This window comes from Vulpes vulpes, chromosome 10, assembly GCF_048418805.1.
Source record: "Vulpes vulpes isolate BD-2025 chromosome 10, VulVul3, whole genome shotgun sequence".
In the NCBI taxonomy this organism is placed as follows: Eukaryota; Metazoa; Chordata; class Mammalia; order Carnivora; family Canidae; genus Vulpes; species Vulpes vulpes.
The window spans coordinates 85,450,959-85,471,999 of record NC_132789.1 but is presented as its reverse complement, the minus strand read 5'-3'; the positions used below and the strand labels follow the sequence as shown (position 1 = coordinate 85,471,999).

At 40.0% G+C, this 21,041-nt stretch overlaps 1 protein-coding gene and 1 pseudogene across 1 annotated transcript; both read right to left on the bottom strand.

The window, feature by feature from the left end:
* Positions 1 to 3,957: 3,957 nt before the first annotated feature.
* On the bottom strand, positions 3,958 to 5,408 carry LOC112933439 (heterogeneous nuclear ribonucleoprotein M pseudogene; annotated as a pseudogene).
* Positions 5,409 to 19,131: 13,723 nt separating this feature from the next.
* LOC140594240 (glyceraldehyde-3-phosphate dehydrogenase-like) lies at positions 19,132 to 20,286 on the bottom strand. The gene has a single exon (XM_072724794.1). The coding sequence runs from the start codon at positions 20,259 to 20,261 to the stop codon at positions 19,260 to 19,262; it is 1,002 nt and encodes a 333-aa protein (XP_072580895.1). The 5' UTR covers positions 20,262 to 20,286; the 3' UTR covers positions 19,132 to 19,259.
* Between the last annotated feature and the right edge of the window lie 755 nt (positions 20,287 to 21,041).

Genomic DNA, 21,041 nt, shown 5'->3' with positions numbered 1-21,041 from the left:
TGTCTTGTGGATCAACTTTAGTTATGAGGTTTGCCTGAATGATATGTAAGTTTATTTTGCTCTTGCACTCTGTGTTGCAAACTCATTTTTAGGTTTTGTAGTATCTCTCTTCTCCCACCTCCTGGACTACTGTTGCTGTTCCCACCTGGCTGATCTTCTCACATGATATGACCATTTTCTCCTCTGTAATTTTTCTTTTTCTTGCTATTCACCTGACTTGGAAAGGGCTTCTTTCTTTCTCTGTTTTAGATCCTACCTACCTGACAAGATACAGCTCCAGTTCTAGTTTTTATTTTTATTTTTATTTTTTATTTATTTATTTTTTTAATTAATTTTTATTGGTGTTCAATTTACCAACATACAGAAAAACACCCTGGTATTGCAGTTCTAGTTTTTAAACCTCAATCAATTTCTAGTTCCAATGTATTGCCTCTTCATCTGACTTCTAATAGGTGAGCACTTTGATTATGGACCCATTTTTAAAATGTTTCCTGAGTATATACGTATCTCTATTACTTAATAATGAGCTTTTGTGGCCATAAAATAAAATGCATGTTTACATGATTTGACTTGAGGTAAAACTTCCCAAGTGGAATTTTGAATTTTCTCTCTCCAGGCCAGATCTTACCCGGTAGCTATACTTTCCCTGTCCACCACCTTACATGTCTGTTGAAAAAGGTACTATTGTAATCTTCGTGATTTTTAGTTGGGTAATGGTTTCTTAGATATGACACCAAAACGCAAGCAATAAAAGAAAAAATAAATCAACTGGACATCATCAAAATTAAAAACTTGTGTGCTTCAAAGGACACCATCAAAAAGTGAGGCAATCCACAGAATGAGAGAATTTTTTTTGCAAATCATATCTGATAAGGACTTGTATCTAAAACACATAAAAGATGCTTATAATTCAATAATTAAAAGACAAGTAACACAACTGAAAAGATTTGACTAAACATTTCTCCAAAGCAGGGATACAAATGGCATATGAAGGGATGCTCAACATCATTAGTCATCAGGGAAATGCAAATCAAAACCACAATAAGACACAGCTTTACCCACTTACCACTGAAACGGCTATATGTAATAAAAAGAGATAATAACAAGTGTTGGCAAGAATTTGGAGAATTTGAAACCCTCATAAACTAGTAGTGGGAATGTAACATGGCACAGCTGCTTAGAAAACAGTTTGGCAGTTTCTCAAATGTTTAAACATAGAGTTACCATATGATCCAGAAATTCTACTCCTAGGTATATATCTATGAGAAATATTTTCATAGAAACAACTGTTCATGAATGTTCTTAGCAGCATTAATCATATTAGCCAAAAAGTGGAGACAGCCTCAGTGTCCATCAACTGATGAATGGACAAATAAAATGTGATATATCTATACAACAGAATATTATTTGGCAATAAGAATAATTGAAATACTGATTTAAGCTAAAGCATGAGGGGGGCACTTGACGGGATGAGCACTGGGTGTTATTCTGTATGTTGGCAAATTGAACACCAATAAAAAATAAATTTATTATATAAAAAAATGATGCTAAATGAAAGAAGCCATTCACAAAGGACCAAATATTGTATGGTTCCATTTACATGAAATGTTTAAAATAGGCAACTCTATAGCAGCAGGAAGTAGTGTTGCCTAGCACTGGGGAAGACCATGGGTGATTAGAAGGGTGATGGCTAAAGAGTATGGAGTTTCTTTTTGGGGTAATAAAAATGTTCTAAAGTTGGCTGTGGTGATGGGTGTACAACCTGTTAACACCATTAAAAGCAACTGAATTTTACACTTTAAAATGGTGAATTGTATGGTATGTGAATTATATTTTAATAATACTGTTTTACAAAGAACAAAAACAAAACCTCCACTCTGCTGTTAAAGGGATTCAGTCATTCCCCACCAAGAAAGAAAAGATACCGCTAGATATTTCTCTGTGGTGGATGCTAAGATGAGTACTCAGGACCACACTTGAAAGTCAGAAAGATTTTTTTCTCCCAGCTGCTCAGGGTATCAGATTGCTGGTGGCCCAGAGCAAAAGTCTCTCTCTGGGAATTGCCTTCACTTGATGAAACTACTTCTTTAAGGTTGCACCTCATCCCAAGCATCCTAGTTCACATCCCATGATGGAGCAATGTGGGAGTCTAGAGGCCAGATGCCCCTGCCATCATCGAGGACACATCTGAAGGGTCATCTCAGTTCCAGAGCTACTCCCGGGATCAACTGGAATGGTGTCACACCTCAGTTTTCCTTACACTTTTACAGTACTATTCTAAATAACATTCCTCAATATACCTTCTCCATACAAATCTCCATCTCAGAGTCTGCTTCCCAAGGACATCAACTTAAAAACACCAATATTGAATGACTGACTTATTCTTATCTTCTTTAATATAGGTGGTCCTTGTCAGTTCAGTTACTTAGTAGGGACTCAAAATGTTTGATGAATTCTTCTTCAGAGATTGACTTGTTTACTATCTATGTAGAGAATTAATTTATAGACAATGGCCGTCGATCTTCTATTCGATCCCTGAAAGTGGTTATTTCTGAGGGTTGAGTTGTCTGACCTCTGGTTTTGTTCTGTACTTTTGGCAAACTCAGCCATTTCCTTTTTTTTTTAATTTTTATTTATTTATCATAGTCACACACACACACACACACACACACACAGAGATTGAGAGAGGCAGAGACACAGGCAGAGGGAGAAGCAGGCTCCATGCACCGGGAGCCCGACGTGGGATTCGATCCCGGGTCTCCAGGATTGCGCCCTGGGCCAAAGGCAGGCGCTAAACCGCTGTGCCACCCAGGGATCCCAAACTCAGCCATTTCCACAATTTCAGTTACCAAATAAATCTTTCTCCTGGTGAATGTCATATCCTTGCCAGGCTGCTAGACATCTCCACTTGCCTGTCTTGTGTATTCCTAATTAAGATTGAATGCTAGTCTGTGCTGTGCCTACAGGTTGGGAGAATTAAGGGTGGTAGTGAGGGATGGAGGATGGAGGTGAAACTTTCTGAGTGATCCCCTTAGGACTCTAAGAACAGAGAAGAATGTAAGTAAAATGTGAAATGTATCTGGAAGCTTGTGCGGAGGCTGCCAAAGAGTGGGAATGAAGGCATGCTGAATGAATTATAGAAGAGCTAGCCAGGGCTTGCAATTAGGACTGAGAGGTAGACACATTGTAATCAGAGCAGTTAGAAATTGTGGCTTGCAGCTTGAGCACTTCCTTAGAAGCAGCCAGGAGTATTTATCTCTAGAAGTGTCAGCTGTGGTAGATGTGACCACAACCTCTGACTCAATAAACTAAAACCCATTGTCCTATTTTAAGTTGATACCCTCAAAATATGCATTTATCAATTACTGGCCCCATTCTTTTTCTGGTTATTCATCCTTGAAAAATTCAAGAAATCTTTTGTCTCTTTCAAAGACATTGTTCCTCATATCCAGAAAAATCTCACTATTTTTGTGAATCTCATTCTTTCTCCTATTCAGTAGAACTGAATTATAGTGACCGCTGCTTTATTGTGTATAACCAATTTCCAGGATTCATTAAATATTTATTTATTTTAAAATTGTGTTTCTTTTCCCCCCTCCCCTCCCAAAATTATGTTTCTTTTTATAAAAGGTTATTTATTTATTTGAGAGAGTGTGTGCAGTGGGAGAGGCAGAGGGAGAAGCAGACTTCCTGCTGAGCGGGGAGCCTGATGTGGAGCTCGATGCCAGGACCTCAGGATCATGACCTGAACTGAAGGCAGAAGCTTAACCGACAGGCCACCCAGATGCCCCAATCACATAGTTATTTATTAGCATTTGCCATATATCAGAAAATACTGAAAAACATTCTTCACAATGAAAAATAACATATATCGATCTCAGCTCATAGTCTAAAGAAGAAATAGATGTTAATAAAATAATTTTATAAATCAATGTAAAATTGCTACTGTGACTAGTACTATGTAGCAGACATATGTCTTAACAGAGAGATTTTGATCAGGAAGAGGCTCTTGAGGATATGAAGATATGAAGATATATCTGTAAGACATGATAAATAGGCATTAATTAGACAAGGAAGAGGAGGAAGGATATTCTCATCAGAGGGATAGTTTGTGAAAAGAACCTTGGTAAGAGGTAACATGGGCACTATGTACTCCATGCTCAGGCCCATGCACTCCACACCAGAGTGGATGCACTCCATGGTCTGGCCCATGTGCTTGATGCTGGAGGCCATGTGGTTGAGGGTGCTGGAGCCCATGTGTTCAACTAATCCCACACAGTCCATGACCGGGCCCACGTGCTCAGTCTCAGAGCCCACACGACCCATGGCATAGCCCAGGCCTGTGCCCATGTGCTCCATCCTGCCCCCCCCCCATGCGGTTAATGCTAGGGCCCATTCTCTTGATTCCAGGGACACTGCCTCCATCTCCATTGTTTATTCTGCCCATGTTCATCCCAGATCCAAATCGATCCATGCTTTCTATCCACCACCAAAAGGTCCCTCCATGTCTCCCATTTTATTTATTTCAAATCCTATGCCTTCCATTCCCATTCCTGTGGGTTCAGTTTCCCATGCCAATGCCTTTATTCAGGTGATTTTCATCAGTAGGCTGTCCTCCTGCATCTAACCCCAAGACAATACCATGAAGTCCATGGGGAAGTTGCTGTGGATGCTCAGGAAGAAAAAAATTTCTCTTTGGTAGGGCCCTTTCATCCATTTTCACGTGCATTGGTCTATCAAATAGTAGTTGACCATTATACATCAATAGAGCTTGCACAGCTTCAGTGGATTGCTCAAAAGTAATAGTGCCTATTCCATGACTTTTTTCATCTTTATCCTCAAGAATGTCTGCTTGGACCACCTTGAAGCAGACATGGTCTTCTTCTGGCCATCTTTATAATCCAGATTTGCTACAAATACTGTGCTTCCAAGTGTTCCAGCCTTTTGCATTGCTCTCCTGGCATGTTCACTGTCAGAATCTTCCTTGACTTTCAGTGGTCTTCCACTCAGACTATGATTTTTAGAACTTCTGCAGCTTTTTAAATGTTTTCTTTCATCTTGAATTCAACCACGGCATATACTTTCCTTCAGAGTCCACTAAGAGCTCCATGTATGTTACCTCACCAACTTTTTCTTTAACCAGCCCTTGAAGTGAATGCCATTTCACAGCAAAAGATATGTTTGTAATGAAGGCTCTGTGACTTTTAGTTGGATTAGCCTATGGCTCAAAGCGATTGCCTCCTCTTTTTATATTTTTCTCCTTCCTATTCTCATTCTGAGTAGGTCGCTCTCATTCACCCTTTGGCCAGGAGCCCCATTGCCTGTTGGCATACCAGCACGCCACTCTCCTTTTCCATTTTGGTCTCTGTCATCACCACCTCTGCCAGGGCTTTGACCCCTGCTGCCATTTTCTCCACTTCTGGGCTTTGTCTCCAAGATATATTTTTAAGAGAAACAGAAATATGCAGAGCACTATTATAGGTATTACCATTTGCATATCAATCTGTATATGCATACATGTCTGGCAGGGTGGACACTTAGATTGTTTCCAACACCTCCCCACCCCCACCCCCATTTTTTAAATGATTTATTTATTTTTGGAGAGAGCAAGAAAGAGAGAGCGTGCATGCATAGGCATGAACATGTAGAGGGGTAAATGTGGGGGGGGGGGAGAGAATCTCCAGTCTACTGTCTGCTGAGCCCAATGTGGGGCTTGATCTCAGGTCACTGAGATCATGACTTGAGCCAAAAGCAAGAGAGGCTTAACTGATTGTGCCACTCAGGTGCCCCTCCAAAACTTTTTCTTAAAACTATAAATAATTTTGCAGGAACACCCTTGTTTATATCTTTGCAAACATAGATGTGCATATCTATAAGATAGATTCCTAGAAGTGGTATTTGTGGTCTATGAATGTTTATTAAAATTTGATAGTTGTCAAGTTTTTTCCTCAGAGAAATTATTTCAGTTATATATTCTTAAGAACATACAAGAGTAACTGTTTCTCTATGTACTGGTTGACACGGTGTTATCAAATTACCACATTACAGAATAAGAAATCATCTGTCAATGTTTTAATTTTATTTCTTGAATTTTGATTATGTTTACATATTTTTGATGTGTGTAAATGGCATTAGTATTTTTTGAAATTTTAATTCCAGTGTTGTACCATACAGTGTTACATAGTATTTCTTTTTAAATTAACTATTTATTCATGACTTTGTTTTTTTTCTGGTATTGGATCGGTGATTTTTTTCTTAATGATTAGTAAGTACTTATATATTAAGGAAATGATCCTATTAACTATCATATTTACTTGCATATTTCTAATTGGTCATTTCTTGTTTGATATTGCTTCTGGGGAATTATTTTTGTTGTGTTAAAATTTAAAGCTTATTTTATAAAGTAATGTTTATGAATTTTGTATATCACCCTCCTCTGAAACAGTTTAAAAATATTTTTTTCTGGTAAATGTATGGTTTTTACTTTACTTTTATGTTTCAATAGTTAACCTACTATATTATAGCATTAAGAGTGAGGTAAGGATACAATTTTTTTCCAGGTGACTATCTGGTTTTTTCAACACCATTTATTAAATAATTCCTCTTTATCTACTAATTTGAAATGCCACTTTATTGAGTAATAAACAATTGACATATATGGGTCTATTTCTGGACTATCTATACTATCCATTACCAAACCATTCTAATAAATTTGCTTTATGTTTTCACATCTTGTGGCTTTAAATTTTATGATTTTTTTCTTTCTCATTTCTTTCCTGATTTATTTTAGCTGATTAAGAAAAAAAAAAACCCTTCTTTTGTCTTATTTCTCCCTTGAATCCTTTTATGTGCTTTGAACTTTTATATCATACAGGCCATTTCTGATATTTATACTTGCTAAAGAATAGTTTGGCAGAATGTTTACTGGCTTCATGGGAAAACTTTTCTGGTGTGCATTCTTACTCTACCTTCTATTTATGCATGTTTCTTTCTCCTTTTTCTTTTAGTATTTTCACATATATTTTATGTGTCCTTTCTCAGCATCCTTTTGTATTTTGGCCCAATTTTACTATAACATTTACTCAAATATACCGTGGCATTTCCCATCTATTTCTGTTTCTCATTCTTTGTTGTTTTCAGGTGGTTTGCAGGGAAACAGCCTCAATGATGTTTTTGTTCTGCTATCTTAAGGCTGAGAGTCCTCTGACTTTTATCTTTCAAGGCTACTTTTGGTTCTTCTTAAGCTCTGTAGATTCAAAGAGTTACCTAGAAGGTTTTCCAGGAACTTATGCTGATCAACATGGTCCTGTCACTGGGCAAGTATTAGAGTAGCTGTAGGATTATGGAGTAAGTCAGAACTGGAGGAAAAAAATAATATGCAAGGGTTTGTAAGTGGAAAAAATAAATCTTAGTAAAATAGTAAAATGAAAGTAAATAGTTAATTTTTTCCCCTGAGGAATTGTCTGTATAGTGCAATGGTAAAGATTATTAAGTATAAAGTAGACTCACTATTTATATTATAAGAGTTTTAAATGATTCATGAAAATCTACTTTTTTGTTTTTTAGGGGCAGAGAGAGGCAGAGGGAGAGAAGGAATCTCAGGGAGACTCTGGGCTGATTGAGGAGTCTGATGCAGGGCTCCATCTCACAACCCTGAGATCATGACCTGAGCTGAAATCAAGAGTCAGACACAACTGACTGGGCCACGTAGGTGCCCCGAAAATGTATTTTTATTAAAATGCTAGATTATTTTTTAAAAAGTGAAATTTGGTTTATTTTATTTTATTTTTAAAATATTTTATTTATTCATTCATGAGAGACAGACGAGAGAGAGAGAGAGAGAGGAGTCAGAGACACAGGCAGAGGGAGAAGCAGGCTCCATGCAGGGAGCCTGACGTGGGACTTGATACGGGGACTCCAGGATCACGCCCTGAACCAAAGGTAGATGCCCAACCACTGAGCCACTCAGGAGTCCTGAAGATTTGGTTTATAGACATTTTGTAGGCATTATTGCTTACTGTTCAATTAAATGTATTAAAAGTGGTACAAAAATAAAGATGACAATATTCAGACCAAGAGAACATATATATGTGCTTCAACACATGAGTAAATATAAGAATATTTTTCTCTGTTGCAAAATGCATTAAGAGCCTGTTTTCCATACAACATGTTTTACAGAATCAAAAGTTTTCACTTTGGATTTTCTTTCCATCTTGTGTAGTACAACAGTGACTTCATCCAAAATCAGGTGTAAGAAGTTTTTTGTCCTGGCTGTTAAAAATGTGTGGTTTATTCATCTTTCTTTCATTTTTGTTTTATAATCACTGTTGAGAGATGTATCTTTTTTTAAAAAAGATTTTATTTTTTCATTTTATGGATGGAGGGGGAAAGAGAGAAAGAGAGAGAGCACAAACAGGGGTAGAGGGAGAAGCAAGCTCTTTGCTGACCAGGGAGCCCATTGTAGGGTTTGATCCCACTACCCTGGGATCATGGCCCCAGCCAAAGGCAGATGCTTAACCGACTGAGCCAGCCAGGTGCCTCCAAGAGATGTAATTTTTTGGATGCTCACTTATAGTAATAGGCAAATGATACAGTTTCAACAGAAATTTTCCATTTTTCCACTTCTTCACAGTTATTTTAATTCATTTTCCTTAAAAGGGGCTCTGCAAGTTCATATAAAAGAAGTAGATCCAAGATGTTAATGTCCAGGACTTTTTTGGAACTTATGTTCCAAAAGATGACTTGATATTTCTCTTTTCTTTCCTTTTTTTATTGAAGTATAGTTGATGCAATATTAGTTTCAGGTAGAAGACACAGTGATTGGACAATTCTATACATTATGAAATGCTACGGTGACTTAATTTTTTTAAATGTATTTATTTATTTAAGAGAGACAGTGTGTGAGTGAGTGAGGGGCAGAGGGAGAGGGAGAAGGGAAGCAGACTCCCCCCTGAGCAGGGAGCCCGAAGATGCAGGACTCCTAATCAGGACCCTGACCTCATGGCCTGAGCCTAAATCAAGAGTTGGATGCTTCACCTACTGAGCCTCCCAGGTGCTCCAGTGACTTGATTTTTCTAATAACAAAGCTACTCACCTATTAAAGAGTGACCAACCACTATAATCTATTTGCCATTTCACTGTTGAATGTTTGGCTGTATTCAAGCACTAAAAATTAAGCAGTATTATACTTTGTTTTTTTTTTCTAATTCGGAACCAGTGATTCACTGCTGATTACTATTGTTCTTACCTTGACACACATTATATGAAATGGCTCTAAGTTTTAATTGCCATATTGATTCCAATGTACTGACCATCAGTGATCATACTGTATGGAGCATTCAATTTAGTGTAAAGGAGACCGAGGACGTTTTATTATATTTGCTCTAATTAGCTGTTTTATTATTGGAAATGGGAAGGACATAAAGTCTCAGATAACCTAAATTGGAGATCCATCCAAAAGTGACTTAGTTGGTATTAGTAAGTTGTATGTCATTGTGTAGTTGGAAGTCAATTTATCTTTCTCCTTCTATTTTACTGTATTGAAAACGTCCATGTTTGCTCTTCCCCTGCTGCAGAGAAAGATCTGTAGGATTTTTGTAAATCTCAGTCAGGAGTCAGGAAAGTGACCAAGAGTGAAGGTTCCAGAGGAGAAAGTAAATTTCAGAGTATAGATATAAGAGAATCCATCTACAGAGACAAGATTGAATAAAAAAATGGTCAGGCTCCACTGGTAATATGCTTGGGGATGGGGCGGCATGAAGAGGTGGTTTGAGGGACAGTAATTCCTTTGTTCCTTCTTGCTCTCCTTCACAGTAGTCAAACCTGTACCAATATCTGAGGCTCTCCTGGCTTCTCTCAAGATCCTTTCCATTCTTCCTCACCAGCGTCTCCCCCGGTAAATCTCTTGTATATCTAGTCATGTCTTGGCATGTGCTTTTGAAGGTTTTGTCCACATGTGGGCTAGGGTATTTTAAGGGGAGTTAATATGCCTGGAATCCGTGGTGACAGGAGCACTAACAGAAGTAGAAGTGATAGAATTTGGATACAAAGAAGAAACCCCAGGAGATATCTGGTTAGCTGTCTCTTTACATTTGCACATTCTTACCTCTTCAAGCCTAAAATACTTGGACACACGGCTTTTATTTTGTTGTTATTATATATTGTAATAGTTCAATTTATCCAAAACCAGGCTTCAAATTGTGCTCCTTAATACCTTTATAACAGGGCACACATCTATTTACTTCACTCATTGAATCTTATATCTGTTCACATCCATTCACTTGAATGCAGGTTTTGCTTTATAAGAGACATGAGGGGTTAAAATGAACATACTGGGGCAGATAGTGTGGCATCTGCTCCTATTTTAACGTGGAACATTGCGTTTGAGCTCTTTGGTCAGAGAAGAGAGGTCCAGAAATTTGCCGAACTATACAAAAGAGACTATTTTGAAATTCAGGGCATAAACAGAGCTGCTGGGTTATGCAGGAGACAAAATGTGACAAAAGTTGGACAGGATGTCATTGTCTTGTCTTTTTTTTTTTCTTTTTCTTTTCTTTTTTTTTTTTGTCTTGTCTTTTACAAGGATCCCAGAATAAGTCTGAGACCCCAAAGGTTAGAAGTAGTAAAAGTCTCTGTAGTTAGCACCCTTGGCTTGGACCTTGAAGTTCCAAGGACAGACAGCATGAACAGTGGACCCTCTCTTCCTGGCTTCAAGGGTAGTGGACATTGTCCAGTTGGAGACAGAAATTGATTTCAGTGACAAATGGATATGTGGGCATATATGATGCAATCTTTTGTGAACTCCAGAAAAATTGAAGGAAATTTTGGGAAAAACTAGTTTCTGCTAGTTTATTGAGAAATATCATTACCAAAATATGGTCTTTAAGAGTGAACAGAGCTTCAAGGATGCTTTCATTAATTTTGGGATCTCTTCCAGGATTTTTATAATCTTTATGCAATATATATCTACAACCAGTACTCCCACTAAGAGAAGTAGAACCATTGCTCTTTACCAAAAATTTCCTTAAAATTGGGCAACCAGGCTCCTACTCAGGGCCTCAAGGTTTGGGGGACCCCATTCTGGACCTCCTCTGTGGACCCTCCCCACAGGGTGAGGAGCTGTAGCACAAGGACATGTGCTTAACCAGAGCCTCTGCCCTTTACACTACACTTGGGTTATACTCGAATTCCTTGTCCAAATGACTCCAAGCCTGCTTCCAGAGCCAGCATAGTCTTTGTCCCAGGTGTTCTAATGGCAGACCATGCTACTGGCCTGTACACCCTTATGCTCAAGGAGTGACCATAAAAGATGGTTGTCTAGAGAGGTGTCAATGAAGGTTGGCTTTGTGGATTGTAGCATGCATATGGATGTGTTTGAGGCTCCATACATTTCAAGAAAAAGCTGTAAGTGGGAAGAAGGGCAGTGGGTCATGGAACTAGCGTCTCCAAATATCCTTTTACCTCAGGCCCTGAAAATACTGGAAGAAGGCCTAAAATCAGGACAGTATCAGGGTCTTTATTAGAGAACTGGCTCATGGAATATGGGTGGGGAGTTTTAGAGATCATGTCTGGCTTGATAGATACCAATAAATTGAGATAAGAGTTGGATTTGGAGAGATTTTTGCAGGTGGGCTTCAAGCTCTTGGAAAGTAACTAATCATGAAGCAAGAGCCTTAAGTTTGCAGTCTTACTAGAATTTTCCAAACATTATAATTTCTCCATAATACCTCAATGTATATTAGGAGAGGAGGGATACATGGAAAGTGATTTTATGTTTATATTTAGTCCTAAAGATATCTGAAAAGGTCAACCATTTTTGTTCATTATATATAGAGGATGTGTCAAAGTTTTAGCTATGAGAGCAGTCCCAAACTCTTAGTGCTTTTCTTCATTAGGGTGAAGTGATGATGTCATTGCTGTGGTGGCTAATGGAATGTCTGCGTGTGTTTTATTGTATTTCAAAGAGTTCTCAGTTTTAATTGATAATATGATAAATATATAGATATAATCCACATAAATAAAAGTCTTGAGGGTACACAATATTTTTAGAGTATAAGGAACTCTTAATACCAAAAGGTAGGCAACCACTGGGTTTGACATTGCTGTTTCTCACAGTGATATGGACAGGCAAATTACCACCCAGATATAAAGTGTTTTTCTAATAGCTAAAGAAGGGGACAAATGGCATTGTGATTTTAGGTCTACCCAGTAAAGTAGTGGAATGCTACTCTTCTATTACCACCCACCAATAAGGACAGTGCCCAAAACAAGACAAAATAAATCTAGAAGACTTGCTAAAATAATAACTCTCAATTGTTGACTTTATACTACTGATCTAAGTTGATAGGAATCAGAGCTGGATAAAAAGACCCCTACCCAGGTGAGATTTGTTGGGGAGTAATCCTGACCTCTTGGGAAAGAGAAGACAGTGAGGTAGTGATTCAGGGGATGAGGATGGGACTACCAACATCTTACACAGGAAAGTTGGCCTGTGTATTTTTTCAAGTCTTATCCAGTGTCCTTTGATCTTGAGGGTATGTAAAGGACTTCTAACCTGTAGATAAAGGAGTCACTATGAAATACAAAGGGAAACTTGTACTCTGAAGAGGTCTTTGGTGAATGAGTAGTATACTCGAGATGGGGGTGACAGTGGAGAGATTGTGGGGAAGACACAGGGTGAGATACTGATCTGTTTTTCATCTCACACTATGACTGAGATGCTAGGGGTGGGAGCAATACAAAAAAGTTGAATTCATGGTGTGACTGCTTCTTGGGTCCCACTGCTGAAGAAGTAAGTATACAGGTGTATCAACGGAATGATTGTGCTCTTTCTCAGCAACTGGCAAATAATTACTAGAATAGACAGTGAACTTTATAAAGGAGTACAAGTAGGCTGTCAGAAGGAGAGCATATATAGAACAGCTTTCTTCCCTAGCTTACTCTTGTCTTCCTTCCACCATTATCTGCAGAAGCAGGGATACTATTTTGAAACAATTCCAGGTATTTTCCATTTCTCTTAATTCTTGCCATCTCAGCTTTTCATTCAAGATGGGAAGGACTCAGCCAGCAAAAACAATAACAAAATAACAGTCAATAGTTACTTAGTGCCAGACACTGTTCTAAGAAGTGTATAGAAAGCTTCCCGCTGGAGCATTTATAGGCAGAACGCCTCTTGTTTCCCCCTCTCCCTCTCTCTCTTTTTTTTAGTTTGTTTTTGTTGTTGCTGCTCTGTACTTTTTTTTTTTTTTTAATTTAAGAAATGGAATGTGCTTGGGGAATCTTCCAAACTCATTTTGCACTTCTGATTTTATGTTAGAAATAACATAAAATTATGGATTGGGCCACCTGGGTGGCTCAGTTGGTTAAACATCTGCCTTTGGCTCAGGTCATGATCCTGGGGATCTGGGATGGAGCCCTGTGTAGAGCTCTCTGCTCAGCAGTCTGCTTCTCCCTCTCCTTCTACCTACTGCTCTGCCTGCTTGTGTGCTCTCTCTCATTCTCTGTGAAATAAATAAATAAAATCTTAAAAAAAAAAAAAAAGAAATAAGATAGGATTGAGCCGAATATGTGTTTCCATTCTTATGTAGCATGGTCTCTGAGAGGCCTCCAGTTCCTGACCAGTGTGAGACAGGCAAGCTCAACATGCAGTAGTTTTGGAGGCAAAAATAAGAGATCAGAACAAAATCTCAAAAGGCTTAAAGATGGTTACAGCAAGGAGGATCATATTAGTAAACATTCCTTCACCTGTCTTCTATAAAATGCTTAAAAATACAGATTCTACTGATATCAGATTTCAGAACTGCATACAGTAGACAAATTCTGTTATATTTTTCTACATATAGAAAACTGGTACTTACACAATTGGATTATTTATTTGTTCATAGAGTTAGTACTAGTTAGAGCTAGAGTAATATTGGAGAGTAAACAGAAAAACAATCCTGTTCAAGCCTGATCTGAAGTGAAATCAAATATAAAATTTGTTTGCTATATCAATCAGCAAATGCTCCAAAAGATCATGTGGAAGAAAGAGAAGAAATACAAGCCTTTAGCACAGTTGTGTAAAGTCTTATTTATTAAAATACAGTTGTGATTGTTTGGGTCAACTCTGAGACAAGAAACTTAGGCCCACTTTGAATTACTTATGACTTAGCTTTGTGTTATCCAGTCATAATATATGCTTGTTTCATTTAAATATGCTTGGTGTCTCTGAAAAGTGGTAACGCATTTTTTGAGTGTGTGGATGATCACAGCATGAAGAACTATTGCATGTTATCCTCTGAGGTACAGTGTAAAAGAAATTTGATCTTTCCTCTTTATGCGCATGGCATTCAAACTCACATAATCACATATGCCTAGGGATGTATATAATTCAGAATTAATAAATATGCTCATATATTTATTCCACTTTCAAGGTTCTCTTCAAAATAATCTGTGTCAGAATTCTAAAATCAGCTTTTGACATCGTGACATTGTTTTAATTTGATAATTCAGACTGACTGGCACAAATGACAAAACAATCCCACATTCTAGATATATGCAAGGAGTAACCTTGTATCTAGTAATTAATACTATCTCTCCTTGATATTCTTCTCCTTAAGTAAACTGAGAGAGTCAGAAAATGAAACCTGGGACCTAGAAACTGTGCCTGCTTGGACGAATAAAAACTCTTGGATCTAAAACATGTATGCATTATGGTGGATGATGAACATTTTACTCTGAGCATGTCAACTTTATAAGAATTGCTCCCATAATCACATGGCGCCCAAAGATGTAAACATAAATGTAACTGCACACACTCGGATGCACACATACTCTCCTGCTCCACAAATTGGTTCACAGTGTCATGATATTATGCTTCATTACACAGAATTTAAACTCCTTGTTCTCAAGCCATGGGCTGACATACCCTGAAGCTCTGGAAGTAACTCACAAGGTCACTGCAGGATATTTAAAATATCCAAGGAAACACAGTGATACTTACCAGAAACTTCGGACTATTAGCTTGACGTAGTTCACAGTTTCAATATTAGTGCTACGCTCCTTTCAGTGATGCCGTAGCTTCACAACACTGGGTTTTGGGTGGTTCCTTTGAGGAAAACAATTACCCACATAAAAATCAATATGGAATAGGAAAGGAAGGTGTGATGTACAATATGATTCTAAAATTTGAGAATCCTGTGTGCCCCAAAGGCTCGCACACCCCATTAGCAAGTGTTGTAATTTAAGAACGAAATATTTTTGCTCAATTTATGTTTATTATTTTTTCAGAGGCTACTAAGTTTTTAGTGTATAAGTACCTGTTAAGTTATTCAGACCTAACTACTGAATGAACAAAACTGTTAGGTTATTTCTTTTTGGCCTAGAAATGCTTTAAAAAGATTACTGGGATACTAAAAGTTTTGTGAAAATATGGGGCTCTTTGGGTTAGGCATTTATTTTCACAGCAAGAACAAAATCATTTTACTAAATGGAAATTTTTAGTACCACAAATATGTCATGAAAAATGCTCTTTGTGAACAAAAAGAAATTTTTGTTTCATTTCACTTTTCACTTCCTATTGGGAATGTTCTCAAAAGCGGCAAAAGGTAACCTTTGTGGCAATCAGAATATGGGGTAAATTCTAGGTCTTCTCCTATTTCTTCCCTTCTTCATGTAGGCATTGGGTTTTTGGGAGACGAAGCATATCCCAGCTCTAAGGCTTGTAGGCTAACACTTAATCAGATTTTGGGACTAAGTTTATTGGTGTGGGAATAGGCAGGGAATGGTAATGGTGGAGGGTGGCAGGGAGCCATGAGCAAAGTGATACCTTTTCCCAATGGAGATGAGGCTCGTGGTATCCCAAGAGGAGAGACTGAAGAGGGGTTGGTCCTACTTTAGGGGTCCAGGGTTTTCCAATTGCCTGGACACTGATGTTTTCCTTTGCTGAATGTTCTGAATGCCACCAAATCTAGGTAGCATACTCCACCCCCACCCCCAACTCCCCAGTACTGCTTGTCTGACTCCATTATCTTCTGACAGGTTTTTCTCTCACTTCTGTTTGGACTCTAGACCAATAAGAGATGGCATGGACCATGTGGCTCCCAGACTGTATGTTTTCAGTACTGTCATTCCATCATTTCAAATAAATATGTATATATAACCTTTTATTATTAATTTATTTTTTAAAGATTTTATTTATTTATTCATGAGACACACAGAGAGATAGAGGCAGAGACACAGGCAGAGAGAGAAGCAGACCCCATGCAGGGAGCCTGATGTGGTACTCGATCCAGGGACCCCAGGATCATGCCTTGGGCCAAAGGTAGATGCTCAACCGCTGAGCCACTCAGACATCCCTATATATATCCTTTTAATATACAAATCTAATTTTGTATTCCCAACTTTTAAAAACTCATTTTTAGGAGAAAGCATTGTGCTGATGGCCCCAGCTGAGACTGACACACACATAAGAAGAATTAGTGCTATGTGTAACTGGTTATTGGGAAATCAGGCTATAGCAGATATGTTGGTGTTTGTAAGTAGCAGGTGGGATGTGTGAGAGGGTATTGAAAATATGCCCTGAAAAACTGGAACTTGGAGTACCCAGAGCAATGAGAAAAGGTGTTTGCTCTAACTCTTCCATCACTAAGAAGTTGGCTATTGAGGCATGTCCACTCTAACTGCCAGCAGGTGACTGATTTCAGCTTCCTGTTCTGTATGAAGTGACCTCAAGGAGAAATTAAAAATGAGAAGAACCAAAACCAGGTAAACAGAGACACTTAAGCAATATTTTTAAATAATCTGATATGATAGAAACATAATGTATTAAGATGACCTAATGAAAAGTCTATAGCAGCAATGTCCATAATAGCCAAAATATGGAAAGAGATCAGATGTCCATTAGCAGATAAATGGATAAAGAAGATGTAGCATATATATGTATATATACACATATACATATATAAATGGAATATTACGCAGCCATCAAAAATTATGAAATTTTACCATTTGCACTGATGTAGCTGGAACTAGAGAGTATTGCACTGAGCGATACAAGTCAATCAGAGAAAGATAGTTATCATATGGTTTCATTCACATGTGGAATTTAAGAAACAAAACAGAGGATCATAGTGGAAGGAATGGAAAATAAAATAAAATGAAATCAGAAAGACAAACCATGAACGACTCTTAACTATAGGAAACGAATTGAGCTTCGCTGGATGGGTGGGGCTGGGGGAATGGGGTAACTGGGTGATGGGCATTAAGGAGGGCACTTGACATAATGAGCACTGGGTGTTGTATGTCATTGATGAATCAGGAAATTCCACCTCTGAAACTAGCAATATGCTTTATGTTGATTAATTGAATTTAAATAATAATAACCAAAAAGATGACCTAATGGAACGGCATCCACCTTGTTAGTTCAGATGAAAGAATGAATACTAGAGGTTGTATCATTCCATGCACATGTGGCCTGGCCAGGGAACATGCAGACCCAGGCCCAATGCTTGTTTATCATTCAAAGGAACATAAAGAAATGCATAAAGAAATGCAACTATGTGTATAGCTGACACATATACAGGTACTTAGTTTGAACCCTTCCAGACAGCTAGTCAGTCTGATCCTGGATGCACAGGTACCAGGCACACCTAATGACATCTTGAAAGGAAGGTAACAAAGATAGTTTTCAGATTCCAAGTCTTTTGAGATGAAACAAACCGTGGCGTGAGACAGAATGGCACCAGAAACAACTGAGTAACACCTGTTAACATGACTTCATGGGCCCCTAATTAGGTGTCCACCCTCTCAGAAGACCCCTGCCCTCAATTTTGCCCATGAAAACCCTCATTTGAAAGCCATCTTCGAGTTAGGAACTTTTGGTCATTAACTCCCAGTTCCCCTGTGTGGTGCCACGCCAATAAATGGCCTAGTTCACTGCAAAAGCTCCATGCCAGTTTTTATTAGTGTGTTTTTAAAATTTTTATTGATTGATTAAATGATAGATTTTATTGCTAAGGGTACATCGGGTGGAGGAACTCTTCTTTGGCTTGGTTACATTAAGGGTCTTTCTCCTGTCTCTATGGAAATCAGAAAACCTTAATTTTTACAACGGTAACAAATTATGCCTCAGCCGCACAAGTGTCTGGAGCACTGCTTGCAAGCACACGTACCCCAGCCCCCTTTCGTATCTATCATCTCTTGTAGTAAACATGCTTCAGAGCAGCTCTTGAGACCAATCTGAAAGACTATCTCCTGGGCTACATCCTCAGTAAGGAATAAAGCATTTACTTACTTCCTTTGAGTTGGCTTTCTTTCTGCCCACAGGTGGAGAACACAGCATCACAGAGCCGGGAGGCGCCAGAATGTTCCTTCAGCAGCTTCTGGGCTCATCTCTTCCTAGGTGGCCCCCAGTGGGGAGCAGTCCCAGGAGGGGACACACAGCTCTGTGGTTTCTGTTTCCAGCAGTTACCTAGATTCTTCGCATCCATTTTCCAGTGGTCCTGGGCCACAGAGTAGGAGGCCGCAGGCCTATAAAACCTTTGGAGCCACCTGGTCTGCTTGGGAAGTTGGTGACGATGTCTGTCTGTAATTTCTGCTAACTAAGACTAAGTCCAGGGTTGGCAGTGGCCACAGTTTTAGGTGTAGCTGTACCTCTTCAAACGCCTGGGGATGCTTCTTTGCTTCACCTTGCACCCATTTATGGCCTGAGGGCACTGGCTGGTGTCTGCAGGAGCTCCCGTCAAGGCCTCGAAGCGCAGGTGCAGGTGTGGGCTTGAGTGTGCCCTGGGAAGCGCCACCTGGCCTCTGCACCCCCTGGGGAGGCGCCAGAGGATAGAGGTCCCCAGGGCAAGGGGGGCAAGCAGGGAGAGGGGTGCTGGGGGTGAAGGAGCCCGATCCAGGAGGCCCAAGGTGCAGTCCAGCAGAGCACCAGGAGTCCCAGGTGAGCGCGGCCGGAGTGGCAGGAGGATTTGGGCCAGAGTTGGGGGATAGTTTGGGGTCGTATATTTTGGTTTTTAATACTTAAACTTCGTAGAGGAGACATACTCTTCAGGCAGTGTTTCTTTTTTTCTTTTTTCTTTTGGGGTACAGTATACTTTACTGATGGTACATGACAAGGTAGGGCTCCCCAAGCCCCTCCCGTTCCTCGGGGTCTAGGATGTAAATTGGAGGTCAGGAGATTCTCAGTGTGTTGGGGGATTAAGTTGGGGCAGGGACTCCCCAGCAGCTGAGGGCCTCTCTCTTCCTCTTGTTCTTGCTGGGGCTGGTGGTCCAGGAGGCTCTTACTCCTTGGAGGTCATGTGGACCATGAGGTCCACCACCCAGTTGCTGTAGCCGAATTCATTGTCATACCAGGAAATGAGCTTGACAAAATGGTCATTGAGGGCAATGCCAGCCCCGGTGTCAAAGGTGGAAGAGTGGGTGTCACTGTTGAAGTCACAGGAGACAACCTGGTCTTCAGTGTAGCCCAGGATGCCCTTGAGGGGGCCCTCCGATGCCTGCTTCACTACCTTCTTGAGGTCATCATATTTGGCAGCTTTCTCCAGGCGGCAGGTCAGATCCACAACTGACATATTGGGGGTGGGGACACGGAAGGCCATGCCAGTGAGCTTCCCGTTCAGCTCAGGGATGACCTTGCCCACAGCCTTGGCGGCGCCAGTGGAAGCAGGGATGATGTTCTGGGCAGCCCCTTGGCCGTCACGCCACAGCTTCCCAGAGGGGCCGTCCACGGTCTTCTGGGTGGCAGTGATGGCATGGACGGTGGTCATGAGGCCCTCCACGATGCCGAAGTGGTCATGGATGACTTTGGCTAGAGGAGCCAAGCAGTTGGTGGTGCAGGAGGCATTGCTGACAATCTTGAGGGAGTTGTCATACTTCTCGTGGTTCATGCCCATCACAAACATGGGGGCATCAGCAGAAGGAGCAGAGATGATGACCTTCTTGGCCCCGCCCTTCAAGTGAGCCCCAGCCTTCCCCATGGTGGTGAGGACCCCAGTGGACTCCACAACATACTCAGCACCAGCATCACCCCGTTTGATGTTGGCGGGATCTCGCTCCTGGAAGATGGAGATGGACTTCCCGTTGATGACAAGTTTCCCGTTCTCAGCCTTGACTGTGCCATGGAATTTGCCGTGGGTAGAATCATACTGGAACATGTACACCATGTAGTTGAGATCAATGAAGGGGTCATTGATGGCGACAATATCCACTTTGCCAGAGTTAAAAGCGGCCCTGGGGACCAGGCGCCCAATACGGCCAAATCCGTTCACTCCGACCTTCACCATCGTGTCTCAGGGACGCGGCTGGCCCTGCACCAGAAGACGCGGCTGTCTGTCAACGGGGAGGAGCAGAGAGCCCAGGCAGTGTTTCTATGGGAAAAATTTCTATTTGCAAAACTCACCTTTTAAACCAAAGGATGTGCAGAAGAAGTCTGGAGTTAATCCAAAGTGCTAGAAAATCAGAATTTCGAGCAGACGTCTTGCACAGCCAAAATGTTGGGCATCTAGGAGGCTGCAGGTTCCAGGAGGGGCCCCCCTGCCTTGTGCACAGCACGAGAACCTGTCATTGGGTTGTGGCCTAAAACTGTACAATGAGAAAGTGTTGAAGAAAACAGTGAAATAGTAGAGCAACTGAGAAAAGCAATTAAATGGAGAAGAAGATTTTACTTCGTACAAAGCCAACTGTTTTTTTTTCTTTAACAAATTGTTAATGTTAGTGATCAGAAAGATGTTTTGAACATCTAAATTCTAAAATGATACTTTGATAATTATGAATAAGCAGTTTTATCGCTTTAGTTTCTTTTTAGGAAGGTGGCAGCATTGTGCCAAAAGCCCTTGCTAGCACTGGCACGCGCAGAGGAAGTGTTAGTGTTGTGCATAACTGGTTTAAGACGTCAGGACATAGTAGTTGTGTAGGTGTGTATGGTGGGTGGGGTGTGTGAGGTGGGACCCACATAGGGATTTTCTCATTTAAAAATAATGAAGTCTGATGAGGATTTGTGCGTACAACATTCCATCTTAGGAATGGATTACTGATGTTAAGTAGGAGGTGCTTTCAGTAATTTA

Coding starts and splice junctions, on each gene's coding strand:
- LOC140594240 (XM_072724794.1), bottom strand. CDS start 20,261: ATGGTGAAGGTCGGAGTGAACGGATTTGGCCGTATTGGGCGCCTGGTC.